This window comes from Lactuca serriola, chromosome 2 (genome assembly GCF_051521515.1).
Source record: "Lactuca serriola cultivar US96UC23 chromosome 2, Lser_US96UC23_V15, whole genome shotgun sequence".
NCBI lineage: Eukaryota > Viridiplantae > Streptophyta > Magnoliopsida > Asterales > Asteraceae > Lactuca > Lactuca serriola.
In genome coordinates this window covers 179,712,256-179,732,273 of record NC_136409.1, presented here as the reverse complement: position 1 = coordinate 179,732,273, position 20,018 = coordinate 179,712,256, and the positions used below count along the sequence as shown (strand labels likewise).

General features: G+C 39.8%; 2 protein-coding genes across 3 annotated transcripts; one reads left to right on the top strand and one right to left on the bottom strand.

Annotated features, from left to right (window-relative positions):
• Positions 1 to 2,059: 2,059 nt before the first annotated feature.
• LOC145087548 (pentatricopeptide repeat-containing protein At5g39350-like) lies at positions 2,060 to 5,439 on the top strand. The gene has a single exon (XM_079025513.1). It carries the CDS (start codon positions 2,169 to 2,171, stop codon positions 5,013 to 5,015), a length of 2,847 nt encoding a protein of 948 aa, XP_078881639.1. The 5' UTR covers positions 2,060 to 2,168; the 3' UTR covers positions 5,016 to 5,439.
• A 750-nt stretch (positions 5,440 to 6,189) lies between these two features.
• On the bottom strand, positions 6,190 to 13,986 carry LOC145087547 (uncharacterized). 2 transcript variants are annotated; one of them, XM_079025511.1, is made up of 8 exons: positions 13,828 to 13,986; positions 9,127 to 13,652; positions 8,866 to 9,026; positions 8,647 to 8,776; positions 8,335 to 8,578; positions 8,015 to 8,257; positions 7,263 to 7,951; positions 6,190 to 7,153 (listed from the first exon to the last, which is right to left on the bottom strand). In XM_079025511.1, exons 2-8 carry the CDS (start codon positions 13,471 to 13,473, stop codon positions 6,497 to 6,499), a joined length of 6,471 nt encoding a protein of 2,156 aa, XP_078881637.1. In that variant the 5' UTR covers positions 13,474 to 13,652; positions 13,828 to 13,986; the 3' UTR covers positions 6,190 to 6,496. The 2 variants fall into 2 exon arrangements, with proteins under 2 accessions (XP_078881637.1, XP_078881638.1); XM_079025512.1 differs by having other exon boundaries at positions 9,127 to 13,648; positions 13,828 to 13,982.
• Between the last annotated feature and the right edge of the window lie 6,032 nt (positions 13,987 to 20,018).

Genomic DNA, 20,018 nt, shown 5'->3' with positions numbered 1-20,018 from the left:
TCAATGAAATGATTTCTATCTATTGAAATAGAATATTTATGTGAATGTGATTCCGCTTAATGATATTTCTATATCAAACCTTCAATATGAGAAAAAGTTATATTATGGTAAAAAGAAATCCATAACAAATTTTATAAAATGACTTTTTTTTTTACTCATTTGACTTTGAGTCTTGTAACAAAGCCGCATTTTACTAATATCTTCCACATGGGTCATTCAAATATACTTTGCAATGCCACTAAGCAATAATTTTTTACCACCAAGGACTTCATCTTGCTATATATAAAAGATTTGCAAATGTTTTATAATGGCCCACCAGTTTCTTCTTCTAAAAACAGATGAATAGTGATTAGTTGGTCCACCATTTGCAATATCTTAATATTGCACCGGTGTGAGTGTTTTAAAGAAAAAAATAAAATGAATAAAATCCAAATGTAGATTGTATTTTTTTGTATCAAAGTTCGAAAGAATTAAAAGGATTTTAGTTGTTGCCATAGTTAAGAAGTTTATTATCAAAAATCTTCATATTTCCTCTTTCTTCTTAAATTTTACCTTTGTCCTTAAAATGACATGGGATTCGGGAACACAGAATTAGAGTGGGATGACTTTAAAAAGGGTATTTTTGGATCAACAATAAAGATTGCCATATTTATTCCAAATATGTTATTATTGAGTGTACATGTGAGAGATAAAGTCAAGAATAACATTTTAAATTTTCCATTTTATTTAGGTTATGATGTACAACTATGAATAACATTTTAAGATTAAGAGGAAATTAAACGGATCGTCTGTGTGGTTTGGGTTAACATACGTGTTTGATCCCTAACGTATTTTTTTTAACTCGGATCATCCCTATTATATGTTTTTTTGCATGTTTAGTCTCTACCATACCTAAAATGACTATGTTACCCTTACTAAAGTCTTTTTAATTAATTATACTATTATTGAAATTATTAAAAAAAAATAACATGTCCCACCTCTTTTATCCGAAACCATTCTTTTTCTCTATCTTTTAGAAAATAACGTCATTGTCAATCATCGGAGAAGAAAAATTATTTGGTTATACCGATGATAGAGTAGCCAAGATGGCTTTGCGTGCTGAAACCTAGAGTGTCACCGGTGAAGACACAAAATCCCATAACCATGTCGGTCACTGGAGAAGACACATGTGTAAAAGAGGAGAACGATTCAAGATTTGGGGGTGAGTGTTTACATTCACCAAGATTGAAAAAAAATCCCCTGAGATATAGGTATTCATTGGAGTAGATACCTTAAACCACACATCCGCCTCGTAGCTGGAATATAATAGATTTTGGGATTTCACGAAAACTATGATACGCAACTTTGATGGGAGGAAATCTTGTTTGATATCGTTGTTGGATGAAACGAGGTTACCGAAGAAGACGGAGGAGACGTTGGAGCTTACCATAGCAAGGAATTATATGAAAATATGAGGATTTTCATAAATCGATTTCTTTTAGTTTGTTTTGGCTGACTTGGATTTTTAGAGGTCTTGCCAAAGAAGATGAAAGAGCGCGTCAGAGTAGCTTGAATGGGAAAGAGTCGTCGGCGTTGCTATCGGAGTAGTAGCTTATTTGGATTTTCAAAAATCAATTATATGAATGGTCTTGTCGAAGGAGATGATAATACAAACTTCATCTGAAATAAAAACCAAAGGCGGCTAGCGGTTTCCGGTGAAAGAATAGTTAAGAAAGACTAAAAAGGAAAGTATATGTTTTTTTTTAATGGAAAATCTCCTAAACTACACCTTAAATTCACTTATGTTCACGACGAGACTTGAACCTTCAATCTCAAGAATGGACGACAACATCAGATATCACTAAACTAAAAATCCTTTGGTCACAAAGTATATGTGATGGAAAGAGAATGGGTGTGTGGGGAGTGAACCCCAATATGTAATATTAATAATTTCAATAAATGTATTAATTAATTAAAAATAAATTATTAACGGTTTGCATAGTTACTTTAGATATGTTATGTACCACATGTGCAGCAAAAACAAACGTATAATAAGAATCGTCCTAATTAAAATACGTTAGGAACCAAAAAGGTTATCGGCCAATTCAATTGGTTAATAGTTATAGAAAACTATAAACGTAGCTTTATTTGAATCGGCGGGATGCCGAGAAGCTAGACTCTGTAACAACATGCACCAATACCATACTTCCTCCGGCAAACTTCCAGCTCTTTTTGCCGCCTGCACACAACTTACCCACTTGAAGCTTTTGAAATCTCACCTTATCGTCCATGGTTTCTTTAAACAAGAGGCAGTTGTGGGAAATTTTCTTACACGATGCTTTGATCTGGATGATCCCCAATCAGCTCTATCAACCCTCTCCAGAATCAACCCGACCTTGTTCTTGCAGAATTTGACCATCAGGTGCTTACATGATCATAAATTGTACCAGAATGTTCTTTCTGTGTATAAATTTTGCCAGTCTTCTAGTTGCCCATCGGATAATTTTACCTTCCCCTTCGTCCTCAAGGCTTGTTCGGCCGTAAACGCTGTTCGGAATGGTAAGGAGATTCACTGCGTTATTGTGAGAACTGGGTTCGATCAAAATGTAGTTGTGCAGACAGCTTTAGTGGATTTTTACGCAAAAAATGGTGATATCAGTATTGCCCGCAAGTTGCATGATGAAATTACTCAACCAGATTTGGTCTCATGGAACGCATTGCTTTCTGGGTATTCTTTTCATGGACTTAATCACGAAGCTATCCATGTCTTTAACCGGATCAGACTTACAGATTTGAACCCTAATGTGAGCACTTTCGCTAGCTTAATTCCAGTGTGCTCTCGTTTGGATGATTTAAGGATAGGAAAGTCGCTCCATGGGCACGTTTTAAAATGTGGGTACTTCACACATGATTTCTTGATTCCTGCTTTCATTTCAATGTATGGCAACAATCAAGATTTATCCATTGCTAGAGGTATATTTGATTATACATCAAAAAAGAATGTTACCATGTGGAATGCCATGATCTCTGCCTACACACAAAACCAGAAATCTCATGATGCAATTGAGCTATTCGGAGAAATGACTCGTGATCATATCACACCTGATATGGTCACTTTTGTGTCTATAATCCCTTCTTCTGGAACTGATTATGGTGAGTCTCTTCATGCATATGTTATCAAATTAGGGTTACAAAACCAACCAGCTATTGCCACCACCATTTTGTCAATGTATGCAAAGTTTGGTCATCTGAATTCAGCTAAATTCCTCTTTAATCACATGAACTACAGAAACCTTTTGTCATGGAATGCTATGGTATCTGGGTATGTTTATAATGAGTGTTGGAATATGAGTTTAGCTGCATTTTGTGAAATGCAGGCTCATGGTGTTCATCCAGATGCAGTCTCTATAATAAACATTCTTTCTGCATGTTCTGGACTGGAAGCAACTCGTTTAGGTCAATCTGCTCATGCTTTTAGTCTTAAAACTGGGATTGATTCAAATCTCAACTTATCTAACACACTACTTGCTTTTTATACTGATTGTCACAAAATGAGCTATTCCTTTTGTGTATTTGAAAGAATGGATGTAAGAGATAACGTTTCATGGAATACACTAATATCAGGATGTGTACACAATGGAGAAGATGAAAATGCAATTCTCCTTCTTCGCCAAATGCAGAAAAAAGGTGTGAAATTTGATTTAGTCACCTTGATAAGTGTACTCCCTTGTTTCAAGAATCTTGAAAATTTGGTTCAAGGTATGGCTGTTCATGGCTGTGGTATAAAACTTGGTTATGCATCTGATGTTTCTTTAGCCAATGCACTTATCAGCATGTACATGAACTGTGGAGAACTCGATACAGGAAAGTTGATCTTTGATGAGATACCCAATAAGGATGTGATTTCATGGAATGCTCTGATAACTGGTTATCATCTTCACATGGTACATAAAGAGGGGATTTTGATGTTTGCTGGAATGATGAAGGATGGGGAAAACCCTAATCAGGTAACCTTATTAAATTTGTTGCCAATGTGTTATACACGAATGCAAGTGAAGTCAATTCATGCTTATGCAACTAGGAGATGGAGTATCATGCTTGAAACCTTGTTCATGGCTTCTCTCATATCTGTATATGGTCGATTTGGTGATGTAAGATCATGCAAATTTTTGTTTCAAATGGGAGAAAAAGGGGATATTTCAATCTGGAATGCTATTTTAGCTGCTCATGTGGAATCAAATCATGCCATGATGGCTGTCTCTTTGTTCTCCAGTTTGCTTAGAGTGAAAATACAACCTGATTATATAACTATTTTGAGCTTAACTTCAGCTTGTGCTCAGATAAACCATACCAACCTTACAAACTGTGTAATGGGTTATGTTTTAAAAAAGGGGATCAACAAGTATGTAGCTGTAAGCAATGCGTTTATTGACTTGCATGCTAAATCTGGGAACATATCGTATGCAGAGAATGTGTTTGATGAAATGCTTGTTAGAGATATCATCTCTTGGAATACCATGATTCATGGATACGGGTTACATGGTAATGGTGAAGCTGCATTTGCTTTATTCACACAAATGAGAGATTCGGGTTTCAAACCTGATGAAGCGACATACATTAATATCTTGTCTGCTTGTAGTCATGCTGGATTAGTTGATGAAGGATGGATGGTGTTTAAATTGATGCTAAAAGATGATGAAATTTCACCACGGATGGATCACTATGGTTGTATGGTGGATTTGTTGGGTAGAACAGGAGAAGTGAAAAAGGCTTATGATGTTGTGAGGAGGTTGCCATTTGAGGCTTCTGTAAGCATGTTGGAGTCTTTATTGGGTTCTTGTTTGAATCATGGAGAGATTGAAATCGGGGAGGAAATAGGGAGACTGATTCTCGAAAGGGATCCAGAGAATTCGGGAGTGTATGTGATGCTTTATAATGTGTATGCAGGAAGTGGGAGGTGGAGTGAGGGTAATAAAGTTAGGTCTTGTATTGAAGCAAAGAATTTGAGGAAGTTGCCAGGATTTAGTTTAGTGTAATTGGTGGGTGTTAGAAGTAGTAGTTGAGGGCAATGATCCTCATAAGGAAGGAGACAATATAGAGGCGAGATGGTTAAAGTGGAGGCTCCCATTGAAACTGAAGGGGAAATTCTACACGTGGCAATTAGGCCAGCTATGTTGTATGGATCTAAATGTTTGCATGAGAGGAAGATGCCATGGTGGACATGTGGCAGAACAATATTGGACAACATACTAAATGTGAAAGTGGCAATCAAAAATAAGTTGGGAGTGACATCAATCACCAAATATTGAGGAAAAGATAAGGTGGTTTGGGGCTTTGGGACTACATCGCACAGGCCACCCGTTGGAATCGAACTCAGTGATAGGCTAAGCCGTCTCTTTCCATTAACTTTAACCAATTATTAAAAAGCCCGCCTGGTGGTTAACATTTTGAAAAAGCTTCTTTGAGAATTTTAATAGTTCTATTTATCTAAAATTCCCTTTATTTAGTTTGTTATTTCTTAAGCATACGTCATATTTCAAAGAAACTAAGATTAAACCATCTATCTATAATCGCTATGAATTTAATATTTGATAAATAAGAAATTATTAAATATTTATCAAATAAATGGACTAGTAAATAATAATAAAGAATGGACAGTCAAATATAGTTAGGATGGTAAAATGAAATAATATTATTGCATAAGAGAGAGGTAAAGTTAAATGCAGAAAAAAAAAAAGGTAAAATAAGCACTTATAAGTTATAAATATAGATGGCTAATAGAAAAAAGGTAAAACAAGTCATATTTTCCAATAGTAACAACCTATATATCGGTTATTTTAAAATAGTGATGAGCTCTAAATAAAACTTGCATATTATATTATCTTCCATACGGCTCGTATGATGCTATAGATAAATATGATGCTATAATGCACAAATAGATGAAAATATATTGTTACTTCATGCACTTATAACCAATCTCAGTACATAAATTATACTGTTGTTTTTTGCAGTTATAACCATTTATGGAAGTATATTGCTATTTATTGCATCTATAGAAGTATATTACTATTTCTTCATTTTATATACATACATACTTGCATAAAACCATTACAAGTAACTAATTTAGAGCTATATTAGATGCAACTGAATGCAATGTACTTTCATTATATCATCTTTAATTTCACAAATCGGTCCTAATAACAAACAGGATGAGAAAAGGAGGTTTTATTTCAATGATCTTCAACATAATTCCAATACATCAAACACCCACAAACAACTTATCTATATCAAAGTTCCGATTTTACACCACAATAATAACCAAAACCAAAACCCAAACCCCCAATTCTTCCTACCTTTCCAACTTTTAAGAACACCAATAGTTGTTGTACTACCAACTTCTACTACATAAACCCAACTTATCTATCAATCAAACTCCTCTCACAAAAAAAAAAAAAAAAAAAAAAAAAAAAAAAAAAAAAAAAAAAAAAACTCCAATCAACATCCTCAAAACATATTCTCATCCAGCTGTTGAAGACGACCCACCCGAAGCAGCCGGTGCCGGCTGTTTGGCCACATAAATCTGTTTCACTTTTGTTGAAGGCGGAAAGCTTTTCTCCGGCCCCATGGATTGGTACCTTCCATGGAATATACCAGTCCTACGATGGGGGGACCACTGTGGCCCCGGTCCTGGTCCCGGTCCCCCCATTGATTTGTTTTTAGGAGACATCCCTCCTCCTCCACCACCCCTTTGATACCCATAACCATGATGATTATGATGATGATGATTGTTATTATTGTTATTATACTGTTGAGAAGAAGACAAATTCTTATTACCCTGTTGATGATGGTGTTGTTGATTCTTGAAAGCATTTGTAGTTTCACCACCTACATCAACAGTCTTTGTGGTTGTACCGGTCACCAGAGCAGCAGATGTAGTGGAAATGGACGGCCCAGATGAGTCCACCACCAACCCAAGTTCATCAGGGAACGATGGAGTTGAGGTTTGAGGTTCCGAAAATCTATTGGGAGGAAACGTTGACTGGTCAACAGGGTGTCCTACATGGCTGCTGAACTGTGAAGGTCCAGTCATAGCTTCCGGTGGCTGTTGTTGTAAAGGTAGTGACATTGGAACTGCATGAGGTACATGGGACCACCGCGGCATATCTGGTGCAGCCTGTTTTTTACATATTTAATCGAATTTTGTCACTTTGAAACATACAAAAAAAAAAAAAAAACAATGAATAAAAATTTTGAAAAATGATTTAAGATGAATAAAATTTTACCTGAAAAGGAGGGACATCAAACATTGTCAAAGGGGAGCCCATGGGCAATAACGGAGAGCCAGGGGCAAGATGTCGTTGTCCAGAAACCATCATGTCTTCTTCACCTCTAGAAACAGAAACAGAAGATGTTGTGGGATCATGCTTCCAGTCTGGTTGTTTCCCAGATGGAATATAAGTGGCACCCATAAAGCTCAACCCGACCTGCCCGAACTGCCCGACCGGAGCGTAATGGTTGTACACCACCATATGTGGTGGGGCTTGCACGCCCGGGGAACCGATGAAGGGACCCGTGAATCCAGCTGGTGGTCCGTAAAACGAGTCCATTCCAGAATGGTTTTGCCAGGGTGGCGGCATGTGTCTTGGATTTGATCCGGAATTTGTAGTTTTTTGGGATTGGGGTTGGGTCCCACCGGATTCGTCATGTGGGCCAAAAGCAAAAACAGGCCCAGTCATCATGGGATGAGGATGATGTGGAGGAGGAGGAGGATGATGATGGTTCATCTCGTAGAATGGAAAGTGAGAAGGTGTGGGACCATGGAAATGAGAAAGCATTTGGGCGGTTGATGAGCTTTGAGGACTAGGCAATGGTGGCCATAGAGATGATATTGGTGGAGTTTCAACAGAGAGATCAGCAGGAAGCGATACACTTAGAGATTCTTCAGGTTTAGATTGGCCTCCAGATTGTTGATCTGCAAACCACATTTTAAATTAATAACTAAAATAATAAAGAAAAACAATAAACTCGACATTACCATTTGAAACTGAGACGGGTCCGGTTTCGGGTCCCACCCCATTGCCAACGATCTCATCTCTATCAATGGCAGCAACAGCTTCAACTTCAGCCTCAGAATCTTCTTTTTTAAAGAATATATTGCAATCATTTTCGGTTTTTGAAATGTTTTGAGTCATGTCAGGACGAAAAGACCCCGGAGCCCCAATCACATGCGACACAACACGGCTACTAGGAGGGAGTATTGTAGGTGAGGTAACTGCCCCTGTTAATTATAGCTTAGCTTTATTAATTTGAGATATAATGTAATGTTTAAAAATTTAAATAAAAAAATAAGCTTACCAAACTGAATTTTTTCACCAGCAAGCAGAGAGTTGATGGGGCTTGAAGATGATGAAATAGATTTTCCTTTTGTCAAGATTGATGAGGATGGTAAGATGGGTTCAGTAACCAAGGTGGTGGTATTGGTATTGGTATTGGTATTGGTATTAGTATTGGTAAGATCGCCTATAGATGTTACATGTGTTGTATTGAACCTTGCAGGCTTCATAGCCTCATCAAGTTGAGTTTGAGTCAATGGAATAACCTGTATGTATGTTGTATTAAAATTAGTTCGACATTTCACAAGAAATTAAAAAATTAAAAACTGTTCACCTGCGGATCCATTCGTGCATTACCCCAGTCACCCAAAGATGTTTGAACATCGTCAACAGCCTTATTTTCAGTCTCAAACATGCGACTTGAACTACTATCTTCCACAATACCAGATCCTCTTTGTGGAGTCCTATAAAGTAATGTATATAGTTAACTAAATTTATTATAACAAATAATTTAAATACTATTTTTTCCATTTGATATAAGAAAATATAATACTTGTTAGTATCCACAGCAGGAGTGCCAATTGGAGCCAATGGTTGAGATTGAGAAGACACTGTTGAAAAGTCAGCCGAAGGTTCCTTCTTTGATGCTTCACCAACCAATGAAACAGAGATTTTATTTGAGCCTTGAACAGAAGGACGTGTCTTTCGTGGTTGCTGATAATTTTTTTTTTAATAAAATAATGTTAATTGTCAAACACTCAAACTAAACATAAAGAGAACAAAACTGAGTGTAGAATAAATAAAAAGTAATAACCTTTGCGACACGTGATTTTGCCTTGATTTCTTTTTCTCTCTGTTCACGTCGATCATTCAACATCTGTCGTTTTGATCTGACCTCAATGAAGTCATCTTCATCACTTGGACATTCGATCCCTGGTTGCTTGAACACACGTACAACACCGCTTTGCAATGGTGCATCAGATCCATCAACCTCTTCTTCTAGAATGTTCATGTTCCTCTTTAAGTTACCACCTTCACTTGACTGGGTCTTGGGTGGTGTTAATCTTGCAGTTTCTTTCATCTCATGAGAACCCGACCCATCAGGTACAACCCGCTTCAATGACTTAACAGGCACCATATGACGCCTATACCCGCTTCTAGAAGCTCCCATATGTTTGAGCTTGTCATCAAAATTAGAAGAACCAATGCCAGGTGTCTGTTTTCTATCGGAATTTTCACGGACTCGAAACTCGGTTCGTTGAATTGGGCGTCGGTTTTTCCGGTATTCGTTAACAGGAGAAGGGTCGTACCCATGAAAAGATCTTGACCCGGAATTTTTCGGGGGGTATGTTGGTCTTTTACCCTTGTTAGGACCTGGAGCCTTTGACAAGGGCACATCTTTTTGAGAAGATTTGTTATTATCAGGAGTGCCATGTAGCTTCTCTTCGGTTTGTGTAACTGGTTTGGATGCAATTCCAGTCAACCCCCTTGACCAATTCTCATGATTGTCTTTTTTCATGGTTTCTTGAGAGAACTGGTTAGGTAAAGCTCCAGAATTTGAAGTCTGATTCATGTTGAAATGGGTTTGGTGAATGTTTGATTGTGAAGTTATTGGAAGAATTCCCTGTGAAACAGGAGATGTGTATCTTAGTTGACCAAATTGGAAAAGAGGAGGTTGTGATTGGTGGTGTAGGTGGCCCATTGATGAACCAACAGGTGGATGAAGATGAAGAGGCATCTGTATCGATCCAATTTGTATGGCTGGAACAGGAGATGGTATTAAAGAAGGCCCAGAAAACAACCCAAACTGGAGTTTGACTGGTAAATCTGTCTGAATTGGTACAGAAGGTAATGCATGTGTAGTGGTAGAAGAATCTGATGTCGCATTTTGAGGCTGGACAACTGATTCATTAATCACTGAATTGACTGAATCAACTGCATCTTGTTTTTCTTCTGGTGTCTCAATTGTATTCACATCCGTTTCATCACCTGGGATTCTAACTTCAACACCTTCATTGAATCCCAAGACTAAATTTTCCATCACATTATTCGAGTTTTTCTCTTCAAGACCCATGTGCTGAAATTCCTGTGTCAGGTTTATATTCTCATCGTTTCCTTCATGAACTTCATCTTCTTCACCATACCCATCATCATCTTCATCATACTCTTCTTGTTCCTGCATCTCATCTTGATTCTCAAGACTCCATTCCTCATCATCATCACCTGCTGCCATTGTAGTCACTTCTCTAACTTCTCCAGGTTCATCATTTGCATCATGTTCAGGGGTCTCATTTCCATCACCTCCAGTTGGGATAACAGAAGAATCATCCAGCTCATCATGAGAGAGATGTGTTGGGGAGCTAGGTGGACTTGAGACTGAAAGAGATGATTGTGAGTCACATCTTAGTGTGTCATTCTTTTCCAACTTCTGCGCCATGATTTCTTGTTGAACATCAACAAGATCAGATTGTTCAAGCTTGTCTTGAACACCACCATAACTCCCCCCTGTTCTTGCAGTTGATTCCAGAGAACTTGAAGGAGCAGAAAGTTCATTCTCCCCTCTCACTGAAGATTTAGGAATAGATGATAAGGATGGAGGGGGAAGAACACGAGGCTGCTTCATGGAATATCTTGACCTTCCATATGGATAAAGCTTATCTGACTCTGAATTATTCATATACAACCTATTTCCACGAGAATGCCCCTGTCCATGTCCCCAGACTTCACCAACATTGTCATAAAATTCTGACTCGATATCTCTGGTTCTTCCATAAGAATCTCCATCCCCGAAAGAATTCCATCTGTGATCATGAGGGAATCCATCAGTATCAGGATCTTGAATTCCTCCTCTGAAAGGAGACCTTGATGACATGTATCCACCTCCTGAATAAAAGTCTTTTCTGGGAAAAGATCTCCCACCAATGGGTGCTTCTCGCCTGGGACTATGATGACCATTTTCTTGATCATTGAGTAAGAAAGATGAGTTGCTTCCAACTTCAAATGCATCACGTTTCCATGGATTAACAGGCTTTCCTCTTTCCACAAAGCTAGATGAAACTTCTCTAGAAAACTGAGGCCTGTCAAAGGGTCTGTCAATTGCAGATGAATCAGAGCTTGCTGAAGTTGTAATTCTCTCCACCATTCTCTGACTAACTTCCCAGTTATCAAGATCTGAATCCATAGATGCATCACTGTCTTTTCCACCAGCTGGAACTTCATCATCTCCACCACTCTTTCCAACCTCAGCTTCCCTCTTTGCGATTTTAGCTTCCAATTCTAGAAGCTTCTGTTTGGCAGCTTGTTTCCTTCTCTCTTCCTCAAGAAGCATCCTTCTTTTCTCTTCTTCACGAGCAACCCTTTGCTCTTCAGCTTTCTGAATGGCTTCTAACCTCTCTTGTTCTGCTCTCCATGCAGCTTCACGAGCTTCTTCTTCCATTCTTCTTCGTCTTTCTTCTTCCTCTATGATTACCCTTCGTTTCTCTTCATCTTCTCTACGTGCTTGCTCTAAAGCTCTTTCTTGTTCTTCAACAACCCTCTGTCGTTCCATCTCTTGCATCTTTTGAACTCTTTCAAGTTCAGCCTCAAAAGACTCCCTAACAGGATCATGAAAATCTGTCTGTTTAATCACCTCCTTCTTTCTTTTAACCACTCCAACTAGGTTTCCAGTAAATGGGTCTCTTTCATCATAAACACTCGAACTGAAGTCTTTTTGATAAGGGTCGTCTAGGTAATTTCGCTCACTCTTTGAAAAAGAAGACTTCTCCCTACCATAATTTGACCCTGCAGCATTCTGGTATCTAGGGGATTCTACAGAGTGATTCCAGTGGCGTTGTCCCCCTTGTCTCCCTTGCCCTGTATCCCTTCTCACATAGTTTCCTGAAACCACACCATGGTGAGCATTGTCTCCCAAAGCTGGCGTGTATTTACTGTTGTTATAACTATCTGGCACAGTGACATTGTTTCTGTTACTTATAACTTGAGGAACAGTAGATCTATCATCATGAACAGAAGAGCTCCTCCAAGAATTGTTTTCCCTGTCTTCCCTACTATGCATATTTGTCTCTCTCCGGTAAGGATCAGGTTTAAGGACCTCAGAAGTGGGACCCTTTGCTATGTTACCCATGTGCTGACCACGCCTTTCGGATAGATTATTAGGTGGCTTATGTGGCAAAATGCTGCTCCTAGGCACATCAAAATCTTTATCCCAATATGTTTCACTTTTGGGAAACTCCTGATCTCTGCCACTCCTTCCTGCAAACCCATAACCTGTATCTCGCTCATCATCAGCCCAATCAGACCTTGGATTCAACCGTATAAGTGGTAGAGGGTCCTCTTGCTTCTGAGCATGATCCGGGCGTGCACTGTTTGATCTTCTTGGACTTTGCCCACCGTTTTCATTCATGCCATTTGCAATGCGATGGGAAGATTGGATATGAGCAGGTGAACTGAAACGAGAATTGTTTCTTAGATCATTGGATGACTCCTCACTAACTAACTGTTTCAGCTTTTGGAAAGATCCTTCCTTCTGTTTTTGTGCAGGACCTGATGAGGAAGGCAAAGCAGCCCGTAAAGATGGAAAATCTTCTCCTCTCAACACCATAGCTTTCTCTAGAGTAGGCATGTTTGGATGATGAGCTGATGATGTATCTCCATGGCCAAGTCCACCACCAAACCTAGCTGAAGGAGGCATATAAGTGCCACTTCCCTTGGTAGCTGCTGCACCTTCAGTATAATTCACACTCTCTGAAGCCAGAGTATCACCACCAACTTCCTTCTCCTGCAAAGCAACATTTCCAGGTTTGGTCCAGCCCATACCTGAAGAAGTTGGTCTTGAACCACTACCTGAACCAGCACCACCAGCCACCCCTCCGCCTGCCCCTGATGAATCAATTTTCTCATATTCTTTTCTCAGTGAAGGCAAGTTCAAGGGGGGTGGAACAGATAACTTCGGGACAGCCTTCTGCAGAGGACGGTTTCTTGATAGAACAACCATCCCACCACCGCTACTAGCATGCCCACCAGGTCGGGCACGGTTTGTCCCAACACCCGATCCATAAGAGCCACTATGAGGTGGATAATTATGATGAGAAGGCTGCCCATATAACTTATTCAAATTTACAGACACAAACTTGGATCCAGAACCGCCATGGTTGTTGGCCATAATCGAAGAATCCAACCCGCAAACCTTGTTCTCAATCCGCAACAACGCATCAAAACCCTAGCCCTAGGTTTCTCTCTCCTCCACAAATATCAGGTGTGTACACACGCAGGCTCTGTTCAGCAGATCTCACAGTGAACGCGAATAGAAAAACCAAACCTTCGAACGCCCTCTCAGCCTATCTGAGAATGAATAAAAACACTGTGATCGAGACGAAAATTGATAAAATATACTTAATAAATGCACACGATATATAGATCAATCAGTGAGTCCTGTCCATGATTAGGGCTTCAAATGTTGTGAAATTTGATCGGGAAACACGATCAAGTTGACAGAGTATAAGATGGAATAAGTTACCTCCGACGATGTAATACGGCGGATAGCGATGGTGATTTGCGCCGGTGGTAGATAAAAAGACGTCACAGAAGCCCTACAACCGCTCTAGTCAGGGCGAGGGCGAAGGAGAGTTGATTTTTTGTTTTAAGATTTGGGGAGAGGAGATGAAAGTGTACAATTTGATGGAAACCTATTTTGGTCGGTGTGTTTTTTAGTTTTACAGAAAGTTACATAAATCATCCCTTCACATATCATTTATTAACAATTTAGGTATCACAAAATTTGAAAACTAAAAGGCAGTCCTTTAAGTAATCTTACATACCAAAAGAATTTCTTCCTTGACAAACATAAGCAAAAACGGTGTTATAGCCCTTCATTTGCAGCCGACTTCACGATTAGGGGAAATTTTATAGTTTTTACTTGTTTTTTTATGTCTTCTCTTGTTTTATTTTGTATTTTCTTTATTATAAAGTGTCACATTACCACGTTAGAACCTCTCTCCATATAAGGGCTTAAGCTATTAAATCTTCATGGAAAAAAAGTCTGAAGTCATCAAAGAGATATATAGTGATTTATCTTTCATACAAGTTGTAAAAGCATTATTTTATGCATTCACTGAGGAATACATTATCCTGTAAGTTTATCAAATCTACAGAAAGGTATTGTAGTTATGTGTAGAAGACATTATACACAAACGTTAATGTCAATATATATATATATATATATATATATATATATATATATATATATATATATATATATATATATATTATTAAACATATTGCCTATTTCTTGAAAATTAAGAGGTATAACACGTATAACACCATGTACAATCCTATTAAGCTTACAACACACGTGTATCATTGTAACTTATTGGTTTTAGTTTCTCCTATGTCTAGATGTTGGAAAACCCTAATATCTTCCATCAGCCGCCATTTCTCCTGCATCTCCTTCGTGTCCCTCCTTACTCTCTTCAATCTCCGATAGCCTCGGTTACCACCAACCTGTTGACGTTGTCGTTACCTTCACTAACATCTGCCGCCCGGTTCTACTTATGTCGAGACGAGAAACCCTAACTCTATCTCGCTGCCACCATCAACACCACTATCGCACACCGGAAACCCTAACCCTTAAGTGGCTCCACCATCGCCACCAGACATCTCACAGTATAAACTGGTTCGAGTTGGGTTATTCAAGAGTTTCTTTATGCTCTTACTTTATTTTTTGTTTTCCCTTGATGGATTTGTTGAATGTTTCATACAAATTTGAAGATTTTGTTCAGATAATTTCTATGCTTTTGGACGATCAGTTTGTCAATCCCGATTTCGTGAACCATTATAAACAAGTGTGTGTAACATCCCGAAATCCAGGTACGGCTATTTAACCCTTCTCTTTTGTCAAGTTGTCAAGATTAGCCCTTGAGTGGAAAAAGTTGCAAATGAGTACGTTGGGCGTACTGGAGAGTACGTTGCGCGTACTCATGCGCTTAAGTTGGACGCGGACTCGCCTAGGTACGTTGGGCGTAGCGGACCCAAATGCAAACCCTAATTATGGCTTGTGCACTATAAAAGGAATGCTAAGGCCTTATCCTCAGCCACCATTTCAGAGAGTGAAACCCTAAGAGAGCATTTCCTTCGTCCTAAAGCTTGTGTGTGAGTGTTATGAGCTAAAGGTGCCTTTGTGTGTTAGTGAAGAAGAAGGAGAGGAGCTTGTGGAGGCTAGGGTTTGAAGTTCAAGCTTGGATCTGAGTTCTTCAGAGGAAGGAGCTTCATTTTGAGGTAAAAAGTTGAACTTTCCTCTTTATTTTGGTTTGGTGTTTTATGGTCCATTTCTAAGGTTTAAGTCCCAAAGGTGGAGACTTTATGAGCAAGAGGGGCTCCATGGACCTAGATCTGTCCCATTTCGGTGTTATGTGTGATGTTGATCCATAAAAATCCCAACTTGCTCGTTGTTATGGAGTCATGCTTGAGTTATGAGCTTTTTAGTGTTGGAAATGGAATGTTATGGGTGTTGGTGACCTTTACAGCCATGGAAAGGCTTAAAGTCACCAACTTTATGGATTAAGAGGTTTAGGGGTGGTCAGATTTGAAAGTTGGACGTGGGTCTTAACCGTTTAAGACCCCAAAAGCTAAGGAGTCTGAAAATGGGAGTTACGCGGGGCGTAATCCCGGTATGCGCAGCGTAGGGGGTCGTGTTCCCCGATTCTGTGAGGTTGCCGGGTACGCACAGCGTACAGGTTTGGTACGCGCAGCATAACCCGGAGAGTTGACTTTTGGTTGACTTTTAGGGTTTGGTCAATGTTAGGGTCTTTGAGCCATGAAAGGGTTAAAATGGTCTTTTACCCTTCTGAGAGTGCTAAGAGAGGGATTAGTCTAGCCTTGAGAGTTGTATTGATTATAGTGTTTATTCCATGTGATTAGGCGGAGGCTAGACCAGATTTTACCGAGTTTGAGATTTACCAAGTTACCCGAGGTGAGTCTTCTCACTGTACTTTACCTAGAGTGGTAATTAGAGTTATATGACAAAGTATATTGTATGTTATTTATGTGATTGTTATACACTGCATTATTTCTATGTGATACATGTCGTGTATGTTCTAGAGCTTACAGAGTTAGAACCGGAAGGTTCACAGAGTTAGAACCAGAAGGTTCACAGAGTTAGGACCGGAGGGTCCACAGAGTTATAGCCTCGAGTGGCTATTATGTGTTATATGTGGTATTTTGGGGAACTCACTAAGCATCTATGCTTACAGTGTGGTGTTATGTGTTTCAGGTACTAGTGAGGATCGTGGGAAAGCGCCGGCATGATCAGTACACACATGAGGAGTTTTTATACATTATGATCTTGGGTTGTGTTTCCATGGATTGATATGTGATACAGTGACATTTTTATAATATTTATGAATGAAAGTGTGTTTTTAAAATGTGAAAAATTGTTTGAAAATTTCGGTGTTACAAGTTGGTATCAGAGTCTTGGTTTGAAGGATTCGGGTGCACCTTCGGGCGTATCTGAACTCAAACTGAGGATTTGAGAGATTTTCAAAATAAAATCACAAATTTTTCTCAAGGAGTAAAAAGTTTTTGAAAAGAGCAGAGCAGAGTAGTGTGTACGATCAGCCAGCACCCAAACTGTGATTTCCCAAAACACCCTTATATTATGTGTTATGAGATATGAGATAATATGTTATGCATGCTATAGTAGGCTAGGTATTATTATTAGGACTAGAGTGGCCTGATTTGTGATGCCTTAGCCTAGGGGTTTTGCTGCTAGGGGATGCTTGAGAGTGAATAGATAACAGCGAGGAGCTTATGAGAGATCTGTTAGAGAGTAGACTATGCATAGTGAAAGTAGAGTACTTGGGATTTGGGATCCTAGGAGGAGGACTTGGGGTGAATACTGATGCAGTGTGGACAGTAGTATTGGGCCCGTATTACTGAAGACACCGGAGCAGTGCGCAACTCAAGTAAGAATACTTGGGGTACCAGGGAACGAGTAGGGTTGAGTTATCCAGTGCGAGTATGCTCGAGCGAGTCTCTGATATTTTATGTTGTATTTCAGAGGCATCATGGTTGGGACACGCCACACACCTGAGAGTAGTGGTGTTAGTGATGAGGAGATCCGCAGGTTGATTCACGAGGAGGTGGTTGCTGCCATCCGAGCCGAAATACCAGAGATGTTTGGGTCTATCAAGACCACCCTGATCGAGACTTTTGACGAGCGTTATGCTGCTCTTATTGATGTTGCTGTCGCTGCGGCCACCGCAGCCATTGTTGCTGTGAGGCCACAGGGGGTGACTTGTTGTTGTACCGAGAGTTCAGCAACACGAAGCCACCAGAGTTTGATGGGACGGGGGATCCGATCGCTGCGATGAGATGGATTTCTGATATTGAGGGATGCTTCTATATGTGTTCTTGTCCGGAGCATCTGAGAGTTCGATTCGCGCTGAACCAGCCTCGCTTGGGGGCGAAGGACTGGTGGAAGTTTGTGACAGCGCACTATTCTTCTGCAGAGAGCTTGCCGCGGTGACCTGGGAGAGGTTCACCGCTATGTTTCGTGATGAGTACGTTCCCCCAGTGAAAAGGGAACGTTTGGCCCATGAGTTCTTGACCCTCAAGCAAGGTACCGAGTCTGTTACAGTGATCACCAGGATGTTCCATGAGAGGGTGATGTTCTGCCTTGAGCACGTGTCTTCCGAGCAGACACGCACGAGTCGGTATTTGAGCATTCTAAGGAGAGACATCCACGATATCGTGGCGAACTCGTCGTACCGAACATTTTCTGAGCTTCAGGAAAATGCCCGGAAGATGGAGATTGAGCTCGAGACTCATGCTAGGGAGGAGGCGGAGTCTCAGGGGAGGGATCGGCGACCGACACAGTCCCAGCCGGCAACCAAGCGGGCCAAGCCCGCCGATTCAAGATCAGGGAACCAGAAGGGCCGCACTTGTGGCAAGTGCGGCAAGAGTCATGAGAGGGTTTGTAGAGCAGGGTCTTGCTACAAGTGTGACATCCCCAATTTCACGGCCAGAAAAGACCGATTTGTTTATGCTTTGTTTTATAAATCAGAGTGATCGTTTAAAGAAAACGGTTGCGGAATTTGTTCCCAAAAACAAAAATATGATAACCATTTATCCAAACGCTTCTCAAAGAGAATGTATTTTCATTAAATAATAAAACCTTGGGATGTCATGTTCGATACAGACCAAAAGCATAAACAATATAAAATAGACCTTACAATAGTTATTTAACTACTGATCTATAATCCAAAATCTCTCGTCAAGTCCACCAACTTATACCCTTGTGCCATTACCTGTAATGAAAAGAAAACTGAGTGGGTCAGGCTTGGGAGCCTGGTGAGCATATAAGGTTTTCAACCCACAATAATATAATTATTATATTTAATCAGCAAACAATCAACCCAATTACCCATCCCCATTATCTTCTTAAGGTTTTACCCTAAGAACCAACTATCCTTCATTCCTTTATTCCTAAGGAATTGGCACGAAATCCATTGCTGCCAAAGTTTATTTATCAAGTACTAAATCCATAGTTATCAGGTGCTAACTCCATAGTCACCAAGGTTCACTTAACAAGCACTAACTCCATAGTCGCCAAGGCTTACTCAACAAGCGCTAACTCCATAGTCGCCAAGGTTTACTCAACAAGCGCTAACTCCATAGTCGCCAAGGTTTACTCAACAAGCACTAACTCCATAGTCGCCAAGGTTCATCAAATAGGCACGAAGTCACATCGTCGCCAAGGTTTATACAATAGGCGCTAACTCCATAGTCACCAACTATCCCATCTACCCAAGTTCTACCCAACATTTTCGTAGATATAAATACTTACATAGTTTAAATCATTTAACACTTGTATAAAACATCAACTCCACGCCCATCTCAAATAGACAAATAATGCATAAACACATAGCACGTATTTCATAGCAAATACTTCATATTTAAGTGTTAGAAGAAAGTAACTACACCCTCACACATATAAACAACAATATACTTAATACACTCAAACCATACTTGTATTATTATCGTGTTTATGAAAGGTAGTATACACTCACTTGATCAGAAGATGATCAGACAGCACTACGGCTTGCAGAAGTAGTATATCTCCGCAGATCTGGAAGATCTTCACAAAAATTGAACTTCTCGCGGGCAGAGCTTCGGCTCGGGAATCACGCTCTTCGGGATTCTCGGGGCTTCAGATCTTGCTTCGGGACTCGGGATTGATACCGGGGTTTCGGGACACTTTGTGCATGCAAAACGATGCAAAACGGGAGAGAGAAGAGAGAAAAAGGGCAAATAAGCCGGCTGCCCTCGCATCCTATTTATAGGAGGCTGGAGCCTCGGAGTACGCGGGGCGTACGCGTCCGAAACGTCACTGCATGGGTCATCCGAAGAACTCGAGTGCGAAGGTCGTCATGCTTCGTTGTACGCGGGGCGTACTTCGGATGAGTCCGATGACTCGTCTTCGGATAATACCGGGATTTAATAATTAAATTTAATTATTAATTATTTAATAAACTTCGAAAATTCATATCTTCTTCATACGAACTCCGTTTTCGACGTTCTTTATATCCACGCGTAGGTGAGACTACGCTCTACGACTTTCGTTTAGACTCCGTCGGCTAATTTTGACTTTTATTTTTATTATTTATTTTTAATATGCCGGGACAGAAAATTTCGTTATAAATTCATAACTTC

Coding starts and splice junctions, on each gene's coding strand:
- LOC145087548 (XM_079025513.1), top strand. CDS start 2,169: ATGCACCAATACCATACTTCCTCCGGCAAACTTCCAGCTCTTTTTGCC.
- LOC145087547 (XM_079025511.1), bottom strand. CDS start 13,473: ATGGCCAACAACCATGGCGGTTCTGGATCCAAGTTTGTGTCTGTAAAT. Junction 9,027..9,126: donor CAAAATCACGTGTCGCAAAG/GTTATTACTTTT, acceptor AAAAATTATCAG/CAACCACGAAAGACACGTCC. Junction 7,952..8,014: donor ACCCGTCTCAGTTTCAAATG/GTAATGTCGAGT, acceptor TGTGGTTTGCAG/ATCAACAATCTGGAGGCCAA.